This window comes from Pseudopipra pipra, chromosome 1 (assembly GCF_036250125.1).
Source record: "Pseudopipra pipra isolate bDixPip1 chromosome 1, bDixPip1.hap1, whole genome shotgun sequence".
NCBI classification, from domain to species: Eukaryota; Metazoa; Chordata; class Aves; order Passeriformes; family Pipridae; genus Pseudopipra; species Pseudopipra pipra.
This window is the reverse complement of record NC_087549.1, coordinates 110,946,079-110,971,783: the sequence shown is the minus strand read 5'-3', so window position 1 is coordinate 110,971,783 and position 25,705 is coordinate 110,946,079. Positions and strand designations below refer to the sequence as shown.

General features: G+C 41.6%; 2 protein-coding genes across 4 annotated transcripts in view; both read left to right on the top strand.

Moving 5' to 3' along the window:
- Positions 1-4,035: 4,035 nt before the first annotated feature.
- Positions 4,036-25,705, top strand: part of GLB1 (galactosidase beta 1) — a 40,660-nt gene continuing 18,990 nt past the window's right edge. Inside the window, exons 1-7 of the mRNA XM_064671185.1 lie at positions 4,036-4,159; positions 13,691-13,860; positions 21,079-21,229; positions 21,538-21,598; positions 22,412-22,506; positions 23,777-23,957; positions 25,142-25,200. Of these exons, the coding sequence (XP_064527255.1) occupies positions 4,106-4,159; positions 13,691-13,860; positions 21,079-21,229; positions 21,538-21,598; positions 22,412-22,506; positions 23,777-23,957; positions 25,142-25,200 (771 nt within the window). The 5' untranslated portion in view covers positions 4,036-4,105. The remainder of the gene's footprint in view (positions 4,160-13,690; positions 13,861-21,078; positions 21,230-21,537; positions 21,599-22,411; positions 22,507-23,776; positions 23,958-25,141; positions 25,201-25,705) is intronic.
- TMPPE (transmembrane protein with metallophosphoesterase domain) lies at positions 4,060-8,353 on the top strand. Of its 3 annotated transcripts, none has more exons than XM_064671197.1 (3): positions 4,060-4,159; positions 6,194-6,320; positions 6,819-8,353. In XM_064671197.1, exons 2-3 carry the CDS (start codon positions 6,317-6,319, stop codon positions 8,222-8,224), a joined length of 1,410 nt encoding a protein of 469 aa, XP_064527267.1. In that variant the 5' UTR covers positions 4,060-4,159; positions 6,194-6,316; the 3' UTR covers positions 8,225-8,353. The 3 variants fall into 3 exon arrangements, with proteins under 3 accessions (XP_064527267.1, XP_064527275.1, XP_064527284.1); XM_064671205.1 differs by having other exon boundaries at positions 6,194-6,343; XM_064671214.1 differs by having other exon boundaries at positions 6,194-6,354.

Here is a 25,705-nt window from a genome sequence, read left to right as displayed (position 1 = left end):
AGCATCTGCTGAAGAGTGCAGAGCTGGGCATCCCCAGGGGGCTTTATAATGTCATTTTCTTTTAGCTGTCAAACCTACCCTAAATTGCAGTCACAAAGATGATTGTAACTGGGCCAGTTGAGTGGCAAAAAAAAAGATGATTGTAATTCTGTTTCCTTTCCACAGAGGTTGAACGTGGGAAAGACAGATATGAATAGTGGAGAAGGCGGGGGACTCCCTTATGAGACAGGTTGAGAGAGTTGGGGCTGTTTGGCCTGGAAAAGAGAAGGTTGTGTGGAGACCTCACAGCAATGTTCCAGTATCTGAAGGGGGCCTACAGGGAAGCCAGAGGTGGACTCCTCATCAGGAATGGTAGTGACAGAACAAGAAGAGTAATGTGTACAAATTAAAAGAGGGTAAATTTAGGCTAGAAGAATTTTTTTACTGTTAGGGTGGTGAGATACTGGAAGAGGTTGCCCAGGGAGGTTGTGGATGCCCCAACCCTGGCAGTGTTCAAGGCCAGGTTGAAAAAGGCCATGAAACCTGGTCTAGTAGGAGGTGTCCCTGCCCATGGCAGGGGGAGGTGGGACTAGGCAACCTCCAAGGTTCCTTCCAACCCTTAACATTCTATGGGTGTGACTCACTGGCACAGTCGCTGGGTGGGGGGTGGGGGGGAGCAGCCTGGACTTGGTGCCCAGCAGCCACACCTCTGCATGTTTGCTCTTTAAACCTGTAATCAACCTTTGGGCTTTTTGTACGCTGAGCTGGGTGTGTGCTCCTGGGACCCCAGGCTGATTAGACCTGTCACAGACTGTTTATTCTGTGGTTTGCAGGGTTTAGGTGGCTCAAACACAGATGGCAATCTTCTTTTTTTTTTTTTTCCCCCTTTTTTCCTGGTAAACTCTTTCAATAGCAAAAGGACAACATTGCATACCATCGTTTTTCTGCTCATGTGCATCATCTAGCACAGGGCAAATCAGAGGCTGCTCCCAGGCTGTGTCCTGCTGCAAAATGCTTTCACTGGAGGAAAAAAATATGCTGGAACAAGAACTGGGTCTCTCTGGGCAGCCGCCAGTGTACCCTGGGGAAGCTGCAACAGAAAGGAGGGTCTAGTCCTGCCCACTTCAGGCTGACCCACAGGCACAGCTTCCCATTGTTGCACACCAAGGCTGCAAACAAGGAGGAGCCAGGGTAGCAGGAACTGCATCATGCCTCACAAAAACTGGTGCTTTGCAGGCAACAGCAAAATGGAGCAAAACAAAAGTACACCACTTTCAAGAGGAAAGGCCAGGCTATTCCTGCTGCAGAAAGTGGAGACCCAGGACGGGACTGCAGGTAGTCATGTAAAGTTCCTGCTGGTGACAACCATCCAGAAGAGTGACAGGAAAGATTTTGAAGAGGAAGGCAGTGAGAAGTGGTTAATAAATATATGAATTTGCACATCTTATGTCTTCTTTCTGGTAAGCTGACATGCAAATTATTCTGATTTAAGTTCCTGTTTCTGCAGGAAGTCCAAGTTCAGGCTCAGTTCCAGTTAAGGAGAAAACAATGATTCTGGCTAGGTTTTGGGTTGGGCTCCACTGTTACTTGGCATTATGCTCCAGTGTCAACAGTGTGGCATCTCCTTCCAAAGGGAAGGAGCCCCAGCTGCTCCACGCTCCACCACTAAGGTGTCTGCATATGCTTAATACTTAGTTGTCATCCTGAAACTCTTCCTGAAACAGGTGTAGGTTTGTATGTGATGATACCTCTGTATGACACTTGGCCTCTCTCACAGCCTGGGTCCTCCAGTAGGAAAACAGAAGTGAGGGAGTAGTCTCAGATAAACTCCAGGGTACCTGCTAAGGAAAGCACAGGTGTGAAAGCACAGGCATAGTCTCTGGGCTCTGGCACAAGTTACTCTGGGCTGGCAAATGGCTGCCTGACAGGGGATCCATGGTAATTATTCCTAATTCAGGCTTGTTTGGCCCTTGGTGTAATGCAAGCTGATTCAGCATTGGGAGAGCTACATTAACTTCAGTAGGGTAAAGGCATGCCCATGGGTAAAGCCTCTGATGCAAAGGATCTTCACATTCTTTGGTCTCTCCTTCATGAATCTGAGCCCTTGTGCTCAGGATTTAAGTGACTTTAATCAGACTTAATTTAATTCTCCCTGGAGGCAAAGTAATAAATTTATCTTATCCCACCACTTCACACAGCCCATTCCGCTGTATTAAAAGTCCCTGGGGCAGATAAATGTCCAGACCAGAGCACAGGGAGCTACTCATCTTGTTCATTACTTTTCTGTCAAATGCCATTTGTTAAATGTGAGTGTTGCTGACAGCAACAGCTTTTTTGCCCCCAAGGGTGGGAACAGAAGCAGAACGGTGTGAACGTTTGTCCATTTGCCAAATTTCTGCGGAACTTGCTCCTTGTCTTCGCTCAGTGCCATCCACAGTTAGTTCCTTTCAAACAAAAACTGTGTGATGGCAGGGTTGTGAGCCTTCAGGTAAGGATTAATGAACAAACAAATACAACAGATGTCATTGCAGGAGTCTACTATAGGCCACCCAGCCAGAATGATGACACCAACAAATTAGTCTTTAAGCAACCAAGAAGTACCTGTAGATCAACACAGCTGATACAAACAGGTCCAGAAGATTCCTAAAACACCTGTACTTATTGGTACAGGTACTATGGGAACTGACTAGGAAAGGTGCCTTCCTTGATTTGTTACTTGTTAACAGACAGGGTCTCGTGGATGAAGTGGTGATTTGGGACCATCTTGGCCACAGTGACCATGAAACAATCAAGTTTAAAATCTCCACTGTCAGGAAGAAAAGTGACAGCAAAACTTCAACTCTGGATACGTAGTGAGCAGAATTCAAGCTGCTCAGGGAACTAATTAGTGAGGTCCCCTTTTGAAGGTGCTAGGGTCCATCAGTGATGGTCAGTTTTCAAGTGCCATCTCTGAAGAGCACCGGAGTGGGCAATTCCAAAATTCTGGAAGTCAAGCAGCCGAAGTAGAAGGCTGGTTTGGCTGAGACGGGATCTTCTTCTGGAGCTAAGGCGAAAAAGGGAAAGTGTATGACCAGTGGAAGCAAGGCCAGGGGACACGGGAGGACTTCAGAGATGCTGGAGTAGTGGACAGCCAAACTGCCAATCATGTGGCCACTGCTTTGCTGGGAAGCTAAGCAGAGGTGGCCCCAACTCCTACCAGGATAGGAGAATGCCAGGGAGGACTGCCTTCTTGCTTCTGCCTTTTGCTTCTGCCCCTTTCCATTTTGTTTTTTCTTTTCCATTCCTTCCCTTCTTCCCCTCCCTGGCCCTGGATTTTGTCATCCTCCTTCCAAAGCATCCTCGCCCGCGAGGTGGAAATCAGTCACATGGATGGAAGTGAGAGTACGGCCATCTCCCCACCCTCTTTTTGTCCCTTTGGCATCCATGCCACTGTTGCTGTCCTGTAGACTGGGAGATGGCTCTTGCATTTCCTTGGCACGGGTGCGCGAGGCATTTCTGCCCAGCCAAGGTGGTGGGGGCGGGTGTTCTGTCATCCCCTCTGGGGAGCTGGGACAAGTTCCGGGGCCTGGAGCCTGTGTGGTGCTGCAGGCAATCGCCTGCCCACGGGAGATAAAGGCCAGAACCAGCCTTCTGTCCGGGCACCTTTTCTGTGGGAGCAATCTTTGGAGATGTATTCAGTATTGGAGGTTGTATCTGTATTTCGGTGCTGGGCTCCTGAAAGAGGATGACAGTGCTTTTACATGGGAAGGAAAGCACCTAGCCCCAGTGCGAATGATGGGCTGCCCGGGAGAGGTAAAGGCCAGAAAGACCTTTCTGTCCTGGAAACTTTTGTGTGGGAGCAATCCTTGGACTTATACGATATTGGAGGTTATATCCAAAAAGTCTGCTGTGAGCTCCTGAAAGGGCATGACTGCTTTAACACGGGACGGAGAGCACCCAGCCCCAACGCATCAGGGGCAGACGATGGTCTGCACAGGGGAAGTCTCCTGGGAGGCGGTGGGAGGCAAGGGCAGGAGGAGCCAGGGCGCTGAGGGCGGTGCCGTGGGTGCCGCTGGGGCGGGAGGAAGGATGCCCGTTTCCCGGCGGAGCCGTCAGCTGACGCCGCCGTTTCCTGGCCGTGCCCGCCATGCTGCGGCTGCTGCTCCCGCTGGCCGCCCTGGCCGCGCTCCTCCGGGCGGCGGTGAGTCCCTCCTCGCCTCTCCCTCCTCCAAGCGCACCTGGGGCCGTGGGGGGCGGCTCCGAGGGGCGCGGGGGGCCGGCGCGGCTGAGGGCTGGGCAGGGGCCTCCTCCCGCCGCTGGAGGAAGGGGCTCCGCCCTCGGTCCGTTTTTGATTAAACCATGAGCGATTTGGGGCTCATGGGCGGCGAGCGGGGAGCGGGTGCCGGGATTGTGCTGCGCCGAGGGGGAGGTCCCGCGGCAGGGACAAGGAAGGGTCCGTGCCCTTCTCCCGAGCAGGCCGTGTGGAGCTGGGGAAGGGCTGGCGGTGGCGCCCTCCGAGGGGGGATGGCCGGGATCGTGTCCGGCCGGGAATGGTGGTGCCAGCTGTCCTCCGGCCGGCGCCGGGGCTCCCTGCGCTCCCGGGAGTCGTGGAGTGCAGGGCCTCGCCGAGCAGCCAAGGGCGGTGCGGGAACCGGTGCCGATCCCAAGGGAAAACTCGCTCGTCCTGTGGTGTGTGAGAGGAGGGAAAGGAGTTTTTCCTGTTCTGCATCGACTCTGTCTGTAGTAGGCACTTTTTCCCATACCACTGCCTAAGGACAGATCCTTGGTCTTGACAGTGTTGTGGCTCATGCCTTGAGTTTGAGGCAGTGTGTCTCTATTACCTTGGTAGATGGTGCAGTTGAATCGTGCACAGGTGGTTAAAGTTGTATGAAAAGCAGCACAGCCTCAAGTGAGACCTTTATGGAATGGGTGACAGTAAATATGGGGGAAGTTACGGCTGAGCCTTCCAAAATTCTGAAGGTTGGTGGGTAAGAGGAATGGAGAACCAATACTCACCAAATTTGGTGGTATTAGCACTTCTGGGGGATTTAATAGATTAGTTTAAAACAGATTAAATACTGTAAAAATATATAGTGAGTTTCAAGAATTTGCTGCTATGTGAGGTTGTAGAAGCAGACAGTGTTTACTGGATTAAAAAAATTGGATTTGCCAAATTTAAATATATCAGGTTCATAAACAACATCCGGAAATGACTAGGCAAGGATTTGCTTTCGAACATCCCTAGTGTAGCAGCTTTATCAGCTGGAGGAGTATGAGGGAGCAGACCACAGACAGTGGCCAGGGTCATGTAATTTCTTTAAACAGCATTTCGTGTTGCAGTTGTCCAGACAGAATATTGCCTGGTGTCTAGAGGACCTATGGACTTGGATCAGTAGATTAGCAGGGCATTTTTTATGCTCTTATCCTTTCTAGCTTTGTTTGTGTAAAATAGCAGTTTTTTAATATGAGAACTTGAAGAACTGAGGGTGGCAGACACGGTTTTTCTTATCAGCCCACATTTCCCTGACACAAGCAATGAGGGAAGGGATCCTTTTAAAACTTGCTCTAGTCTTCGAAATAGAGCACGGTCCTGTTATCACAGAGCTGCTAATGTTCTTTTAAATTAGCTTGGGAAGGTATATGCTACAAATAAGCAACCTGGCAAACTGCGGTTTTGAGACTTCTGGGCTCAGGCTCACTGCTGAGCCCTCTAAGGCTGCTTTTGTGTCCTAGTTCTGAGATATTTTTGGCTGTAATGATTGCTTTTTCTCTAGTTAAAGTGTGGACCGAGAGACAGGAAGTGTGTTGAAAATAAGCATATGGCACTGCATGACTGTTATGTCAGACATGATCTCTACTGTATATTATAAATGACCATCCAAACTTCTTTCATCTACAATCAAAATGAAACAGTAGGTTTGTTTTAAATAGAAATATGCATTAGTAGAAACACTGTGACTCTGAGCAAAATACTGAGCAAACCAGGGAATTCCGGTGCAATTCAAACATAATTGATCCTTGTTTGTTTTCAGTCTGTGAGCAGATATGTGGTAGACTCTGCTCCCTTCTAAAGGAGCAGAGTATGTGACGTTTTGATCCATTTTCAACTAATCCCTGTTAGAATAGGATATGCTGAAATAGGCATTGAAACTTGGAAACTGTACATGTAGCGGAAGTGGTCTGGAAGCGAGTAGCAAAACACAACGTGAGTTTCACTGATCCTACTGATTTTCAGGGCTTTGGAGAAGTCTGATTCGCAACTGCAGGCAAGGATATCTGCTGATACATCATCTGCAGTTTCTGGGACCACAGTTGCATCTGGTAGCTGTTCCAGTGGGGATTTCACTGCTGCTGTAGCATGTGTTAGTAGAACCTCTTGCATTCGGTAAGAATGAGGTAGGGTGATGCCTGCTTTTCGGATGGAGCCAACTGCTTGGGAAGAAGAACAGAAAACACATGTTAAATTAATATCAGAAACAACTTAGTCCCAGAACATGTATGAAATTTCCAAATACTATAATGATTGTTTCCAGCACTCATTGCATCCCTGTTGCGATCTATTGCCATCTGCTATAAGGAAGTCTTAATGAGAAAAGAGCATATTAAAAAAAAAAAAAAGGGTGGGGGAGGAATCATAGAGGGCTGCAGGCAGGGAGCTTGGAAGGGGACTGCCAGAATCCAGTCTTTTCTGTTGTCTGATTTATTCCACATCAAGACATCTCCTCTGTGTCTTTATAACAGTGATTCTGCATGACCCAGCATCTTGGGTAGTACGTAGAGTAACAAGCCTTTATTGCGGTCTGGGAAAAAGGGAATGTGTGTAATATTTTAAAACGGCTGATACTGGTTCCTGGTTGCAGGCTTTGTTGACCCAAGGCACCCCTTCATAACCACATTATTGCCTACTGGAGACTTCTGCAGAACAGAAGGGAACAGTCAGGAAGCAAAGATGATCTCCTTCAAGCAACTGCCCCTAGAAGCAAAGGCTGCAGTGGCTGCAGGAATGGTTTTCTTCTCTATGATGCTGTCGCGGAGTTATCTGGCAGAAAAACTCGATCTCAGGATGCGGCACTGGGTTCTAAGGCTGCAGATGGCACTATTTACCAATGCACTCATGCTGATGGGATCTCTTCATGTTTGGAAAAGCACAGTCACCATGTTCACCAGGTCTTCAGCTGCCAGCTCCCTCTGTTTCATGCTGTGGAAAATAGCTGTGTTCATGTTTCTAGCTTTGGCTCATTCAAGCTTCTTTACATTGCTATTTCTTGTTGCAGAAGAGCCCTATTTCTTTTCTTTAGCTGCCTACACTTGCCTTGGGGCCTATATCCTTCTCATCTTCTTCCTCTTCACTCTAGGCTCTGTAGAGCAGGCTTACAAGTACTTGGTGGGGAGAGGCACTAAGGCAGGCACTGGCAACAAGAACAGAACAGCAATGAAACCAGTTTTGGCAGTCATGCTGACTCTTGTGCTGACTGTTGTCGGGCTGTTAAATGCTTCCCAGCCTCCTGCTGTGAATTCAGTGGAGATTCCGGTTCACAAGCTGCCCTCAACCATGACTAACCTGAAAGTGGTGTTGCTTTCAGATATCCATCTGGGGCCTACTGTTGGGAAGACCAAGCTTGCCATGATAGTGAGAATGGTTAAGGCTTTAAAACCAGATATCACGGTGATCGTTGGGGACCTGACTGACGCTGAGGCAGAGATCATACGACCTGCTGTTGAGCCTCTTGGAGAACTTGATTCCCCTTTGGGGACGTACTTTGTCACAGGAAACCATGAGTACTACACATTAGATGTTAGCAACTGGTTTGAGCTGTTAAAATCTCTTAACATTCAGCCACTGCACAATGAGAATGTGAAGATTGTTTCGCCAAAGAGCACTGATGACTGGTTCTGCCTGGCTGGCGTGGATGATATTGAAGCAGATGCATTACGCTACTCGGGACATGGCATGGATTTGAAAAAAGCTCTCAGAGGTTGTAGCAGTGAGCATGCAATAGTGCTTTTAGCTCATCAGCCAGTTGCTGCAAAGTGGGCCCTTCAGGAGAGACCAGACATAAATTTAATTCTCTCTGGCCATACTCACGGAGGGCAGATTTTCCCTCTAAATGCTGGAGCTTATCTTCTGAATCCATTCTTTGTTGGCTTGTACAAAGTTGGGCAGAACACCTTTGTCTATGTCAGCCCAGGGACGATGTACTTTGGAATACCCATGAGGCTGGGCAGCAGAGCTGAAATAACGGAGATAATCCTACGTTCTGCTTGAGTTTTCCATTTGACAGACTTCTACTGTTCTTTTTTTGGTCAGTATATTGGCTCTTCTGCTGTGAAAGCAAATCCTTTTTCAGGGAAGCCAGAGAAGATGTATTGGGCTGAACTTCAGCAGGTTCTATTAAGTTTAGAAAGCTGGTTCTATTAAGTTAGCAGAAAACACTAAACTGTATCTTGGGCCTATGAAAGAAATTTGGGGCATGTTAAAATACTGAAGAAGTTAGTTCTTTGAGTTCACTATCATTGAGATTCTGCATTGAAAGCTAATGCTGATGTCATGCAGATAGTGTGTGTCCTGTGCATGCTTAGTAATATCTGTTTCCTGCACCTACTTGATTTTCCAATGTTTGCTATCTATCAGGCAGCTGCCTTATCCAGTCTCAGGCAGGCAAAGTTCTGATCTCATGCAGTGAAATCACTCGTGCATGTTTTGCAGAAGGGACTGCAGAGTGCCCACTGAGTATGCAAAATCTAGAAGTCTTATGCTAGAAACGTTAGGGGAAGGGAATAGTTGAGGATTTTTTTTTAATCGAGGTTGGATATCCGTATCCTTCTAGCTATCTGCAACATGCATGAGGGCTTCCAGTCTGTGCTTACTAGTACAGTAAGTTGCCAGCCATCAGTTCCTGAAATCCAATTTTTTCCAGTTAAAAAGTTGGTGAGACTGACATCAAAGGATGAAAGTAGCAGTCATTCTCAGGCATTTCCCCAGAATAGCTGATCATCTAGTAATTACTTACTGAAAATAGCTCTAATAAAAGCAAATGAGAAAGAAATTTCAAAATTAATTTCTGTTGCTGTCTAAGCATGCAGTACCTCCTGATGTAGAGCACAAAATCCGAAGCTGAAATACTAAGTGTCTTTTCATTCTATGTTTTTTTTTCTTTCTACCTAATTTCTGCTCTGTCATTTTTCTCTTGCAAGAGTAAGGAGATGCTATTTGAAAACAATGCAAATAGGTTAATGCTTGAACTTTGTTTAAAGGCTTTAATATCTCAAGTAAATTGTGCCCTTTTTCAAGGAGACTAAACTCTGCAGTGGGTGACTTTCCTTAAGAGCACTTGCATATCATTGTCCTGGGTGTCTGTAGCCACAGGGCTTCCCTTGCTCTGCCTTTCTGCCCACCAGCACCTGGGTTCCTCTCAAGCAGACCCATGTAGCATGGGGCAGAAGAGAGCAGTTTTTATGTGGGAGACTGAGGACGGCAAGACCAGAACTGAGGTGTTCTGTCTTTTCCTGTGTGAACCTGAAGCACACGACCATACACACTTCTGTTTTGTTCTTCAGCTTCCATTCTCGTTTTGAAGGAGGTGTATTTGAAAAGTGCTATAGGCTTTGTAAAGTTGAGTTTTTCTCTAAGTTAATAAATTTTGAAGTTTCGCTTCATCCGCTTCCTTCAGCCCTCCCCCAGGCAGAGTTTCTAACTGCTAGGTTGGTTTTGTATCCTGTTCCTATGTACAAACATCTTGCCTTTTTACTCAGGAATATTGAGAAATACTGTAAATGTGTCATGAAGGTCAGTGGAATTGTTGGAGAAGTCAGTGCTCTTTTAATCTGAAAACTGAACACCTGACCACTCAGGCTCTCTACTTGCCAGACTAGATAATTTCTGTTTCCTGACACCTATAATTTTGTGAACTTTTTTTTATGCTCATGAGATGATACCTGCTTAAGTATCCTGAAGTTTGCATGTATATTTAACGCTGCCCACTGTCTGTGTGGGCAGTGAGTGCCACCACTTTGCAGTCGGTGGCATAGTGTCAAATGGTCTTAGGCAGTGAGAATTTTGATAGCCTGTAACCCTCTGTTTACTTACCGACATGCCTTCAGTTAAAAGCTTTTCACTTGTTGCACTGAGTGCTTTACCATGTAAAGAAGACTAATTGTTAAGCAAGTTTCCTTAACAGGAGGCATTTGTCGGACTGATTTTAGATGGTGTCAGTTTCTCAGTGAGTTGCTAGTATTACTTTTTCTTTTATTTTTTTTTTCCTTGCCCTTTTTATTCTTCTCTTCATTCTGTCCAAATGTGTGCGAAAACCTAGCTGAAGAGGTCTTTCCATTCCAGGATTTCTTAATTACTTTTTATGTGCCTCACTTGGAAGATTGTAATATGTCCTTTCAGAAGCCAATATGCATCCTTTTAGGAGTGGTCATATTGTCATTTCATAACTTTATTGAGTTCTCCCACTGTAATTTAGTTCTTGTTCAATTTGTTTTCTGTAAGTCTCTCCCTCTGAAAGCTTGTTTGCTTGATGATTACTTATTACTTAACATGTTTTCTTTCTGTGCCAAAACATTTCAAAGCCTTTTCTTATTTTGCTTCTTAAATATGAATTGAAAGTATCTTAGATCAACTTTCTTCTTGATAAAAGGAATTAGCTGTTTCTAAAATCTAATAGAGTAATATCTAACTGTCCTTCAAGGTTCTTCCTATACATTTTCCGATTTGACTTGAATGTCCACAATGTAGACCCATGTTCAGTATTCCAGATGAAGAAAAATCTCTGTGCTGCTTATTTTGTAATTTTTTTTGATTTTTTTTTTTTTTTTTTTTTACATTTTGTGTGTGTGTGAAATGTATTTGATCTGGAGAACTTAACTAAATGAATATGTATTTCTTTCTATAAAAGGCCAGTTCACTGAGGGGTGGGAGGGCAGTTAATTACTGTCAGAATTAATAGCAGAATAGATTAGTATCATCACTTCGTGAAAGTTATATTTATTATATAATTGCTATAGAATGGATTAAAAATATGTAAAATGTGATATAACAAATGCTTTAAATGTTGGGATTTAATAAAATTTTATTCTTATATCAAGAAATATGCCTCTAATGACCTCTTATTTTGTACCAGTATATACTGAGCAGTTCATGCTGAATAGTTTTAACACGCTCATTGTATTTACTAACAAAAAGCTACTGACAATAAACCTGACAAGTTTTGGAAAATCTTGCACCCACACTGCTAAGCAAGCCATGGTGAAAAGTGGGAAAGGTAAGGCCACTATTAAATTTTCCTGAAGCATATTAGGAGAAAAAGGTGCAGGCTGAAGAGATGAGAATGTGATGCAGAGAAAAGAACTGCTGCAAGGAAAGAGAAAGGTTATTAAGAGAATTTCTTGGAAGGAGCAGAAGTGGTTTGTGGTTCTCAATTTTGGTACTTAAGCTTTGGGGTAGAGGAAGGGCTGTTTTGTGTTTGAATGGTCTAGATAGGAGAGGCCAGAAACCTTCACAGGTGGAGAGGTTTGTTGAGTATTTGTATCCACATCTACTTGCTTTCCAAATAAGAAAAAAACCCTGCTTTGTAAATTTGGAGAATGAGAGATTCTAGCCACTGTTAAATAAATTTGTGTGTTGAAGATATGTATTTTTTTTTTATATCAGGAGACATACACATTATAAAATGACAAAATAGTATTAAGATTGCAAAATAAATTCTTCCTTTGTTTAAGAAAGGACAAATTCTTTAGTTCTTCCCTTTTTCGTGTGAGGATGCTCTGAGCAAGTAAGATGCAACATTGCCTCTAAGGTCTGAATTTTCAGCTGGCACTGATGTGATTTGCTATGAATGAGCTGGCATCCCAAACAGTGCTGTTAGGGTGTGTCTGTTGAATCTGCTCGACAGATGAGCAGACCCTCTACCCCATCTAGGGAGATAGAGTGGGAATGAATTCCCTGCATATTCACAACCATGAGTATGCAATATTGACAGAGCTAGACATAAATTCATGACAAGAGCTCTCTTGTTTTCATTGCAAGCCCTGGGTCATGAATTAACAATAAAATCCTGTTGAGTAATTGATCATGAGTGGAAGTCTGTTTGCAATGGGTGATGAGGTAAATCGGAAGTACTCTGGAATCTTCCTCCCTCTCTTCACCCCTGTAATAACACTGTGTCAGGAAGCATATGTGTTGGGAAGGTGACTTACAGCTTTAGAAGCATGACTTCTGAATGGTAACTGGTTCAATGATGAACACTTTCATAATTAATACCTTCTTTTAATTGTTTTATTGCTTTAAGGCAGCCTTGATTCTCTGCCAGAGGTGTCTGTCCCTGGGGGCATGTAAACAGTTGTTTCAACATTCATCATCTCAGCAGTTATCTGCCACAAATGGAACAAGTGTCTTTTCCATAGGCCTCTTGATGTGGTCTAAAGTCTAAATGAGAGGACTAAAATTCTCTTACAGAGGGAAGCCACAGCAATTTTGACTCTCCTTATTTCCAGGGATAGTGGCCTTTTAATGTGTAATGTGCTTTTATCCCTAATGATGCCTTTGTTTTTTCCTCATAGCATTGCAGAACTGCATTGCTGCACCTGGGTTCTGAGTTCCATTTAGTCATGATCATTTGGAACACTCAGCTCTGCATTAGTGCTGTGATTTGTCACAGGGCCCTACAGTAAAAAACATTTGAAGAATGTGAAACATCTGCTTGGTGTTTGTAGGGGAGAACGGTTTTGTTCAGGGGTACACACAGTACAATTTCATCCTAGTGCAGCATGCCCAGGAATCAAGATGCAGGTTTTAACTGAAAGATCTGCAAAAAGCCACATATATTTGAATTGAACAGAAAGTAAGCAGCTGATCTTAGCATCCTTTGCAGTGATAGTTTACTTGAGGCCTAACAGCCTGGAGTTACTACAGAATAATAATTTCCTATGGAGAATCCCAGCCTTTGAATTACAATTGTTCCATAGCAGTTGGTTTGTATTTCTGAGCTCTGTAAGGTCCTGATTTTGTAGAAGTCTGGCATGCCCATGCCTTTTTTGAGTCAAAATTTATTTCAACTTTCACGAAACTCTCTGTTAAGTAATCTTAAGAATGGGTCCGTGTTTATGGAATGAGAGCTTGAAAAGCTTCTGCTGTGCCACACTTGGCAATCCCTTGCATTTTTGGTGTCCCTGCCAGCTCACTGTTGTATCTTCCCATATCTGTTGTTATATGTTGACCACACTTTCACTTGTTCACTATTGGCAGAATGTTTTGAATTGCTATGTGCATTTAGGACATTTTCCACAACTTTTTTTAGGTTTTCTGCAAAAAATTGCCTCTGTTGCAGCTGCAACACAATGTAGTCTTCCTCATTGAAATTTGTAGTCTTGAAATGTTTGCAGAGAGTTATCTCACTCAGTTGCTCAATTTAATGACAGTCTAGGGATAGGCATGTTTGCTGAGTAATTTCATCCTCAGTTTTTCAGGAGGGTGTGTTTTTATTTTGAACTATATCTACTAGTTTGTACTCTTGTTCTTTTGTCCTGTGACACACTGCACTGGTTCCTGTTTGCTTTTGTGTTGTGCTAAGGCTCAAGTGGGCTATAGGTAGCTAGTCATTCACCATCTGTTATTTTAGGACCATTGTATCTTCTGTTATGGGCAACCCACAGGTGTTGTATAGACTGTTCTCTGTGTCTTTCAAGGCAGGAAAAAATTACATCCTGTGTTTGTTTGTTTTGTACACAGAATGTACCCCAGAGGAGTTTTGGGATTGATTATGATTCCAACTGCTTTGTCAAAGATGGGGAGCCTTTCCGTTACATCTCTGGCAGCATTCACTACTCACGGGTGCCCCGGTATTACTGGAAAGACCGCTTGTTGAAGATGAAGATGGCAGGGCTTGATGCCATTCAAACGTGAGTAGCTGATGACTTTCCAAGAGATTTGTAGTCCTGGGAGCTGTATGAGAAGTAGTTGAGTGGAATGCTGCCATTTTTACTTGGTTTATTATTTTTTAAGTAATAGGTGAGAAAGCTCTGGAGAAGTGAAGGGTGGTACAGGATGACCCCTGTGAATGTAAAGTGAGGCAATTGGGCAGGTTATAACTAACAGGCAACACCTATTTCACAACCCAGGGTGCAAATGTGACCTGAAATAAATTGTTGGACTGTGAACTTTGGCAGCTATGAAACAGTTGTGTGTGCTCTGCCTTTGCCAAGGACGTTGTATTCTGTGGTCAAAAGGCAGATCAGGTGAGAGGACACAATAGCCTATTTCACCAAGAGCATTTAAATTTAGAAAAATGGTTGGGAACTAGGTGTTCTTGTTTGAAAAAAAAAAGTCTAAAAGCTTTCATTTTTGTGTGAATACCAAACCCTTAGTCCATCTTTCTTGTCTTTCCTGCTTATGGCAACAGGTGAGGCACCGATTAAAAAAAAATAGGAAGCTTAGTCTTATTTTTGCCAAAGCTTTCTTGACAAGGGGAGTGGTGGAAAAGTGTAAGGCAGTCTTTTCAAGCAAGGGTTCTAATTCCCAAACAGGTTTGGTTTTCTTTCTGAAATCATTGCAAGGCTTAGAGCTTCTCTTTGAAGCTGCCTGCTTTTGTGCTATGGACTGCCAGACAGTGTTGGTTCTGGCAGTGCAGAGCCTGTAGGCCAGGGCACTTTGCTCTGTGAGAGTGTTGCACCATCTCTCCTTCCCTACCCTTGAAATCAGTATTTTTGTTAGACCTGCAAGTTGCCTTGTACACTTGGGGGATATGATTAGTCAGGGTTAGTATGTGAAGAAAATACAGCAGGGAAAGAAAAGAAGTTGTGTTTTTCCAAATTTAGGATTCTCTATTATTTTTGTGTGTGATCTTCTCTGTCTTGAGATGATGCAGTGACTGGTGAGTGGGTTTTGGGGTGGTTTTTGTTGTTTTCCATTAAAGCAAGCAAGCTCTGTCTTCACTCACGTTATGTAAGAGAATGGGATTAAGTAACACACTTGCTCAGGACAGGGTTTCTGGAATTGCCCATGTAATTATTTTTTGCTGCAATAACAGTAATCTAAAGTGGACCTGAAAATTAATACCTTTTGTTGTTTGGCTTGAAGGTCAGCCTGGGTCCAGATAGTGGCTCTGTGACTCCTGCGATCCATAGTGTCTCATACTTCCCTTATGTCTCTGATTAATTTTCCTCCTCCTCCCAACACCCATTTTCAGCTTTTAAAAACAGTTCCTTCCCTTTTTTTTTGTTTGAAATTGCCTGTTCATGTCTCTGCTGTGTCACAGGCCTTTTGAGATAGAAATATTTTCTTTCCTGCTACCCTATCACTGTTGTTTAATGGCAAAATTGCTGCAGGGCTGGTTTGTTTTCTTCCCTGTTGCTTTCCCCCTCCTCCTTTATAATCTCCCACTAAACCCATGGTTTTTTTCTTATTTCTTTTCCTTTTTTTTCCCCTTGTTGAAATCTCTGCTTTACTGCTTTGCATTAGCATCCTTCTGCTGTGCAGGAAGGAGCAGAGATTGTCTTGTTCTGCTGGTGCCAACTGTTGGTCTTGGGAGGGCTGAGTTGTGTCTGTTTTGGCACAGAAGGTGCTGTGCAGCTGGCAAGTGGTTATGGGACCTATGAGCTTAGGTGTTGCTGGATGACAAATGACAGATAACAGTTTTATTACAACCTCCATTTCTTTTTGTAAGAGCACATTGAGATTCTTGAACTTTCTCCCCTGTTATTGCTTTACCTTTGGATTTTTTTCTGCTGTGGTGAAAGATAAAGTCCTAAATGTGTACCTTAGAAGCAGAAATGACCCCAGTGCCTTGCGTTTTCTACAGGAATGAAATCCAGGCATTTTTCCATTTGATACCAATCTCTCTCTCTTTCTCTCTTGATGCTAAAAAACCACCTCACCCACCAAAAACCCCTTTTGTTTTTCTTAGAAGTTTGCCAATAATCAAGCCTTACTGTTCTTTATTATTTGAGATAAAGCAATAAATGTTCATTATCCCAAACAAATCTGCTGTGATTTTGTGGTTTTGTTAAAAAATGAAAATCAATGTACATGATTATTTAGTTGTGTTTTTGTTTTCTCTTCTTCTACATACTCTTTCCTGGATAAGTAATGCTGTTAGCAAGGGATTGTGAAGTCATTCTGGAATGGGCAGCAGCACTACTAGACTTCCTGGTAGAATGTGGTAGTTGGACTCCCAATCTTGAGGCCACCTCTGAAGATTGTGATTTTGCAGCTTGGGGTTTTTCCATGAGATATGAAACAGTCTTGCTATAATTTAAAATATGGGAGCCTTCCTTGTTCTTATCAAGGTGTTCCCAGTAAGGCTTACCACTTCAAGGGACACAGAATCCTTTTGTTACAGGATTGTTCTTGTAAATACCTTGTGGTCAAAGCCAGCCAGACCTGTTCTCCTTCCTATTCTCTGCAGCTTCTTTTCCAAAAGACTCACTATGCCTTGATGCATCTGTGATAAACAAAGTCTCGAGTTTCTATAAGTTTCGAATAATAGTTTATTATATGGTAAAAGCAAGCAGCTGGCTGGGTGACAGAAATGGGACCAGTTTCCCAAATCTGCACACCCCTACTACAGGGTACATTTAGTATTTATCTTAGCTACTTCACGCATATTAATTATATCATATACATATACATTCTACAGGTTTTTGCTAAGTATTTAATATAGGGGTTTTCTTACAGCTAAAGCTAAAAGGGTTATCTCTACAACCAGTCATAATTAATGTATTCTTGGACGAACAGGCACCTAAAGATTTAGTTCTACTATATTTTACTCTTAGAATACTAAGGAGGTTTTAGGCCTCTTGACCTTGTAAGGGTCTGTTTTATTTCTTTATGGGGGTGTAATTAAGTTTTACAATCCGTTTGTTTTATTTTGATGTAATCACCCATTTGTTTCACGAATCACAATTATTTATATATCACACATCTTTTGGCTCCTGACTGAGTCAGCAGCTCATCCTGGACTCTGGAATAGGTGAAGGCAGTACATATATATAACTGCCTGCACCTGGTAGCATCTTAAGCAATAACAGAACAGGAGAAAATGGGTGACAGAAAGCTTGATCTTACATTAAAGCTTAAAATATCAAGGCCTACACCTTCTAAATAGCAGGTTGAAATTTAGTGTTGTGGTTGGTGTGACATCCCAGAAAATGATGGAAAAGGACACTGAGGAGCTCCCCACCTCAGCAGGCAGCACACAAAAGTGTCTGGTCACACGAGGGTAATTCTGTGTTACACTGAACAGTAACTGTACCTGTGTGCTGTCAAAGACATCTGGAAAGGACTGAAAGTTAGGGGTTTGTTTGGTTGGGTTTTTTGGGGTTTTTTTTGCACGGAGGAGGTAAGCAATTAACCACTAGATGGAGGTAAATATATACAGGATTTACAGATCGGTTTTGAAGCTTCCTGGAAGAATCCACAGTTACCTTTATGGGCTCATAGAAGGTTAAAGTATGTTGAGCATTTTCTTTGTTGACTCCATTTGTTGACTAATGAGTGGAAAACTGTAAACCTGTAGAAACACCTTCTAAGGAAGAGCTGCTGTTTGTCTCTTAAAATTACTTAAACACAATTTACTGTTTTTAAATACTCATATATGTGTAATTTAACTAGCTACAATATGTATATGTATAATATGCTGCTCATTTCTGAAAGTAGTACAAGTTACTTAATTTTACACTTAAAAAACCCCACCCTGATATTACAGAGAGAATTATTTTGTACATTAAGGTAGTTAAAGTATGGGGTTTTGCCTGTTGAGAGCTCTGTAATAGGAGAGGAAAACTGTGACTTCTGAAAAGGAGAAGACTATAGGACAAAGCTTAGGAATTGGGTGTAAATGGAAAGTAAATGCTATTACTCAAATACAGAAGAAATACCACCTTTCAGATTTGAAAAAGGGATGTGGCTTTCCTATATAAATTCATTATTCTGTAAGTAAAGCAATACAGCATTAACCACTGACTGTAAATTTGTACAATGGCATATAAGAATTATACTCATTAATGATAACAATTCCAAAGTAAAATGATTTGAGGCCATTGCTAGCTGTAGAAAATATTGGGGGATTAAAGTGTCTTAATAACAATTTTTAGACCAGTGTTTATAATATGTTTATATCATGATTCATTCTGTAAAAAAACACTTCACCTAAATTTTTTTTCTGAATTTTCTTCCCCCCTTCTCCACTAGAATCTGCTTTTTTTCCAGCCTTGTGGTGAAGCATGGGACATAAATGAAAACTGTTTGTGGAAGAATTTTTCTGTCTTCTTCCATCTTGGAAGAAGAGCTGGAGAAACCCTCCAGTCCTCACCTCAGATGCTATTAAGACTTGTTTCTAGAACAAGTTCATAAAACTCTCCAATGAGTATATTTTCATAACTAACAGATGACAAGGTGTAGTTAAATTGCAGCTAGAATGCTTTTCTCATATTAACCTCTAATTTACTTACCAGTGATAAATAGCTGGTTTGGTAGACTAAAAAGAAAAGAGTATAAGTGGTTGCTGTCTCTCTGTAGTCGTATTTTAGGCAGTGAGAAACTGTTATGAAGTTAATACCTAGTCATCTTTATTGAGCTCAAACAGGTGCAGCGCTCTTATAGAAGCATTTTTCAGTGAAACAATTCCTACATCTACCTCCCTGATGTACAGGAACAGACAAAACTTTGCCTCTTACTGCAGTGTCATGTTGCTGATTCATAGTCAGATGGTACTTCTCAGTGGAACTTGCAGACCCTTTTCCTATTAATACCACTTCCGTATGTCTTCTTTCTCATTTTGTATATTTTTACTTTTTCAATGCAAGAGAGACCTGAAAAGGGATAACTCTTAATCCCTTGTTGATTTCAGACTATGTTGCTCATTAGTTAAAAGCACTTAGAATCCTCATCGTGTTCACTCATCAATTTGCAAGTGCTCCCCATTTGCAATCATGCAGATGTCAATAAAAGCTTTGGATATAGTTAGACCTACCAAAGAGACTTGGGATACTCCTCCAAATAACCCATTGCACTCCCAGCATATTGTGGGTTGTTGTTTTGTTGTTAATTTTTTTTCTATGTTGTTATCCCAGTTATGCTCTTCTTTTTTTTTCTTGCTTGCTTAAAGGGATGTGGTACAGCAAAGTACCAAAAGCTTTGTTAAGTCAAGAGACATGAATTTTTTTCCTTTAATCCTTTAGGCAAATTTTCCAAACAACAAATAGATTTAGGTTTATTTGTCCTTGACAAATCCTTAGTCACATATATATGTAACTTAAAAGAATTCTGCATTCCTAAGCAATAGTTTTGAAAACAACAGAGCTGTTATAGCTTATAGCAAGCTGTAATTATACTGCAGTGGTAGCCTGGATGATGGTATGTGGAACACGGAAAGTAAGTACAGTACGATACTCTGGTATTGTCTTTTTTAGGTAGGTTGGGCATTGGTTTGTCTTAAATAGCTTCCTACTTTATCCACTTTGACCTTAAATGTCAGCAATCAGCTTGCTCCTCTGCTTGAAAATTAGACAAAGTGCACAAAACTACATTAACATCACATGTATTTTCACGTGATTCACGTATTCATTAAATGCACATTTTGTTTTACAAGTGAGTTATTAGTGTGCTTCGGAAACAATTAGAGCATGTTGGCAAAGAAATAAGATATACCACATAGAGGGGAAAATCTGCATTATGATGCCTGAGTGCACTGCTTTGACTCCATCCTGGCATATGACTTTTAAGCTTCATCATCTCAAACAGAAGCCTAATACTGTAGTCTTTCAAATTTTGGCATTTGAAAGGGTATGATATTAACTGAGGTTGAAAGATTATAATTTTTTGTATTTGATGTTCATGTGCTTGTTTGTGTGTGTATGGCCATTTCAGTAGTGTACTTATTGGAGGGTTCCTATTTTTCCTATTGAAAGCACTGTTTTATGCACTTTGTTTCCCTCTTGGGTAGTTTTTACAAAATTAACTGTGGAACATATAAACAAATACAGACAGTAAGACAGTGAGAGGATCTTTGCTTGACTGAACACAGTTTTGATTTTAGAAATTTTTCTCAGATTTATTCTTTCTAGAACAGTGGCAACAATTCTCCTAAAAGGAGAATGTGCAAAACAAACCCATGTGCAAAACAGTAAATGCATGGAGAATGAGTTTTCCCATTCCCTTGAATCCTTGCTCAGGCTGTATTCATCCCTGATTTTAATGTCTCTCTGTGCTGTGATAGCCACTTAGTACTATGCCAAGCCAAAACACTCATGGCTGTCAAGAGGTTGTCCAGCAGGGACCTTAAGCTACAACACCATGCATAGTAGTTGGTAGATTACATGTTTCTTTGTTCTCTTGCAACCAAGTGGGTTTTTTTTATTTGTGTGAGATGTTCAGTGCCGAGGTTGCGGTTTCTTAAGTCCTGGAAGTAGGAGAGAGGTGTTCTTTCAAATGGTGATCTGCTTGTTTGGCAGCTTTATTACTTAGCTGAAATGAAATTTTACTTTGTCCAGGCTCTTGGGCACCTTAACATACTCGAACTTGACCGTTCTTCCCACTGTTGTTTTCCAGAACTTGCTTTGCTCCTGGTCAATGAAAACTTTCAGGACCAAGATGCAGTATTGTTTGAGACTTAGATGTTTTTTAGGTTCTTTGTAGTGGCAGCAGCATGGACCTGTCAGCCTAGTTGGTGTTTCCTGTGCAATCTGGGTGTTTCGTTCATGAAGGATCATGTGCTGTTTTGGTTCCTGACCTCCTCCTTTGTGAGGGGTTTACAGTATTCATCTCCTCATCAATCTCCCCCCACAATATAGCTGGCACCTCACTTGCTAACTTCAAAACTATTAACTACTTAAATTTTGCGACAGACATCATAGTTTCAAAACAGCACTACCAAAACCTGTTCTTGCATTGATATGGATTCCTGGAGACATACTGCAAAGTACTAAACCTAATTTCAGTATTAATTTCAGTGCCTTCTGCCATATGAAGTAGCTCACAGAAGGAAGGTTCTCTTGTCTTTTACTGACCTTAAGGACCAGTTCAGCATTACAGATCTCTGGGGTGGGTAGTGCAAATAGTTGTTACTCTGAATTCTGGTTAGTCTCAGTTTCCTAATGGAAGGTGACTTTCTCTCTTAATAGGTATGTCCCATGGAACTACCATGAAACCCAGATGGGCGTATATGATTTTTTTGGTGGCAAAGATCTGGAGTATTTCCTGCAGCTTGCTAATGAAATTGGATTGCTTGTTATCCTGAGAGCTGGACCTTACATCTGTGCAGAATGGGACATGGTATACAGCCTTTTGTGACAGTTAGCTCATTTCTAGGGTAAATCTAATGCAAGTATTTCTGTCTTAAAGTAGACAAACATACTTGATGTATCCCTTGGACAAGAGTCTTGCTTTAGTATGATTAAATCTATGCATCCTAATTGACTTCTTACAATACAAGCTTCCTCAGTATTTGTTTTTTCATTAGGAATTACTACTTTATTGTAGAAAATCAGTCTTCATGTCTCACTGTATATATTGATAAAAGACTAAATTCTTCTTAGATTTCCTAAAAATGTTTACTGAAGTGTTTCCCTTTCTTTTCACAGGGAGGTCTTCCTGCATGGTTGTTGGAGAAGAAATCTATTGTTCTCAGGTCTTCTGATGCAGGTAGAGACATGAAAAAGGTTATCAAAAATACACTTTGGCAGCAAGGCGACTTGCTGTTTGAGGCCACTAGTAGATAATTCATATTTCAGCTTAAGTTTTTTTGTGAGTAAAATTTTTCAGTAGTTTTACTCAGAGGTGTGCTTTCAAGAAGTATATAGAATGAACAAAGTAGGGTAGAAAGTATCTGAGCTATTGACAAGTGGGTGCCAAGAGGGAAATCATTGTCACCATTGAGGAAAAGACAGTAGCTTCAGCTTTGAGATCCTTGGTTTTGTCATGGCCAACTGGCCACTCATCATGGAGATTCCTTCTGGCTGGTCACTGTCCACGTTAATTCCAGAACTAGTTACAGCATTCTCAGGTGCTGCCTGGTCATGGACCAGTTACAGAGGGATGAAATGAGACAAGAGATTAATGTGTTTATTGGAGTGCGTGTTGGGCAACAAATATATAGATGTCAGTTTTGCTCATTGCAGGTTAAATTATCTATTTTAAAAATAGTACACCTAGCAATGTTTGAATTCTTTTCCTGTTGAAACATGTTAGGACAACCTGTGTGAGACATGATGATCATATTGGTGATTTTCCAAGTTCATCAGTATTTAAGTGTTTTATTTTTTAGTAAACGGTACTGGATGCTGACATTTATGAACAAGTATAAGAACACATCTATTCAAGTATAAGAGCAATCTGTTCATTAAATGCCGTTCATGGTTCGTATAATTAGAACTATCCCTGTGTAAACAAAAATAAATAAAAAAAAAATAAACCCCCAGAAATTTAGGTGAAATGTTTATGCTTTGTGTATCACAGATTACCTGGCAGCAGTAGAGAAATGGATGAGTGTCCTTTTGCCAAAGATGAGGCCTTACCTCTATCAAAACGGGGGTCCAATCATCATGGTGCAGGTAACTTTCTGGAAATCAGATGACTCCTAGCAGCATGAATGCTTATACCACTCTTTCAGACACTCCATGGGTTGTGGGTGGTGGTGTCACAGATGTTCCTTAGCAGTTTCAGGTAGCTGAAAGTTTCTGATGAAATACCTTATCCTAAAGAACTGAATGCACTGTTTCCAGAATTCAGAGAGAGCTCATCTGCTCTGGTGAAGTTGTTTCCCACAACCATAGAAAGCAATAGAGGGAACTTGTGTAGCTTTTTAGATCTGATATTCATGCCAATTCTCACATAAAGCCAAGATACATTACAAATGCCTGAAACAATTTGACAGGGAAAACCTGCAGATAGAAGAAAAAGCAGTATGGACTAAACCTAAACCACATGACAAAAACTGCCTGAAAACTTAGGCTTTTTAGTTCTTAGCACCTAACTTAAGTTGTAAATGTTTCCAGACACAATCTTGTACCTTTGTGGTGAGTAGCTTCTCTCTTAAACTCCTTCTAGATGTGCAGGAGTGATTGTTCTATATTCTTAGAATTTGACCATAATGAAAGCGTTATTTCAATTTTTTTCGAACTCTGTGGTTGACACAGGATGGGATAAGAGGCCCTGCTTGTAATATGCCCAAGATCATTTAGCTGAACAATGTGTTTTGTCTGTTGAGCAGAAGCACTGGGAAAAATTATTCTTTGGCAGAAATAAGATGCTTATAACAGGATTTTCAGAAATAACCTTCAGGTCCGCGTGGTGTTGGAGATCTGGAGCTTGAAAGTCCATCTCCTTGAGAAAGGGGCAAGATGTGTACCTTTCAGCAGCAGCATTGTCCTTCTGCCCCAAGTCATTCTGAGTCCATTGCAGGGCTTTACAGTTCATGAACCCTTTGTAGATGTGCAGTTTTGTTGCAGTTTTGGTCATATCACAACCTGTTCTATGGCTTTGTTGTTCTGCTTGGGAAGGTGATTGTAGATCTCAAATTTTAATAGAGATTGTGTTGTGATCACTGTAGCTAAGTAGCAAGGGTAGATACTTCTGGTGGGGGTTGATTTTGTAGGAAAATGGCTTAGCTCTGCTCAGTGATTGCTCCACTGTAAGACACAAGTGAGGGGAATCAGTGCCTAGAAGTCTTGTCTTCTCTTACTCCACAGATCTGGAGTTAAAATGACGTTTTCAACATTGCTGTCAAAGGAAGAAGAGGGCTTGGGTTTGGGCTTTCTGGTTTTGGTATTGGATGCAGACTGAAACTGGCTATGGCTTTACTGACTTGCTTTTACTCTACAGGTAGAGAATGAGTATGGAAGCTACTTCGCTTGCGACTATAACTATCTGCGTTTCCTTCTGAAGCTCTTTCGCCTGCATCTTGGTGATGAGGTGGTGCTTTTCACAACTGATGGTGCAAGCCAGTTTCACTTGAAATGTGGAGCTCTTCAGGGTCTCTATGCAACAGTGGACTTTGCCCCAGGTTGGAGACTGCTGTTTGATACCAAAAATTCTGTTTTGTGTGTGGTTGTGGCAGGACAAACTGACTTGACTGCTTGAAAAACCTGACTGCTTTGTTTAAATGGGGTAATAGGCATTTATGTGTATTTGATGTACTCTTAAACTTACAAGAATCACCCATGAGCACCCAGTTAAAGAGTCTTGCATCTTGAAATCATGAATTAACAATTTACACTACTCATAGTAAGTATCTCCTAAAAATAAGCAGTAATAGTTGTTGTTGGTTCCATGTATTTTTTTAATATTTCTTTTTGGTCTTTGAGTTTTTTAATGTCCTCATCTGTCCTAGAATCCAGCTGTCAAATTACATTTCTTTTTAAGCCAGTGATTATTAGAAAAAAAGTACTGCTGAAGATCATAATTAAAAATGTGCACACTGCCACAATTTGGTGTGATATCGGTCTGAAGAATGGCTTAGCAGCAGTAATGGGATCAGAAAGTACCCCTTTAATAGGAAAGTTAAGGATTTAAATGTTCATATACTGCATGGACTTGGCAAAATTAGGCTTAAGGCAAAAATAGGCTTAAGGGACGAGAAACAAACTCCAAGATAGATATTTTCTTTTTTTTTTAATATGTGGCCTGTTCTGTACATTATTCTCTCTACAGCCAAACGTGTGCTTAGCAGGATCTGTTTTCTTACAAATAGAATGAAATTGTGAACTCCTTCATGTGTATCATTTATGAGATGGTGAGCTACTCATGGAAGTGGTTGTTTCCATTCACTATGGTTTGAGCCACTAGGAGTGATCAGAAGTGAAAAGCCTCTTTAGAGACTGCCTGGCTTCTGTTCTTCCCCATAGTCTTGGCAATGTAACCCCAGACCTAGACTTTCCAATGATCAAGTAGCAATTCTGACGCATCTCAGACTTTTTTGTGCCAGAATGTCATTGCTGAGAAAAGCTGGGTTTTCAACAGATGTATCTCAAAAGCAAAGGCCTATACATATGCATGCATACATGTATGTATATACTTTAAATAAGTTCTGCAAATGAAACACTGGAATCGAAGTATTGATTTGTGTGTTTGCTGGAGTAACTTCTCATGATTTTTGCTAGGTTGAAAGGGAGATAAGACACCTATCTCAGTAAAATGAATGACCCAGAAAGTCACAGATGTAGCAACTCCATTTCTTTCTGTTTATAGGTGGCAATGTCACAGCAGCATTCTTAGCTCAAAGGAGCAGTGAACCTAAGGGCCCTTTGGTATGTCTTTTCACTTAAATTTCTTGTATACTTTCTAATCTTGAAGTTGTTAATAAGAGTTAATAAGAGTTGACAGCAGTGCATTGAATAGTTTTAGGGACATGTTGACAAAGACGTAATTTCCAAGTCAGTCAGAAAAAGTGAATAGAGGAGCTTCTGTGGGTGTTTGTCAAACCCACATTAACTGCTCTTCCGCGAATACTATTTTAGTCTCAAAATGTATTAATTTTGTGTCTGTAGTTTTCCTTGCTAAGGCAAATGTTTACAAAGCAGCGGAAACGCTAAGTATGATTAGATGAGTTAGTGAGATATGTGTGTAGGTGGAAGCTAAACGCAAAATTAAAGCAGCAGGTTAGAAGTTGTTTCCTGTTTTCAGCTACCCTAGAGGTTTTAGACAAGCCATAATGGGATGTAAGATCACTTTTGACAAAGGGAAAAGGCCCACTGAGGGTACAAGATTATCTCCGTGCTATGAAATTGTTTGTAATATTGAGTTTTCATTACA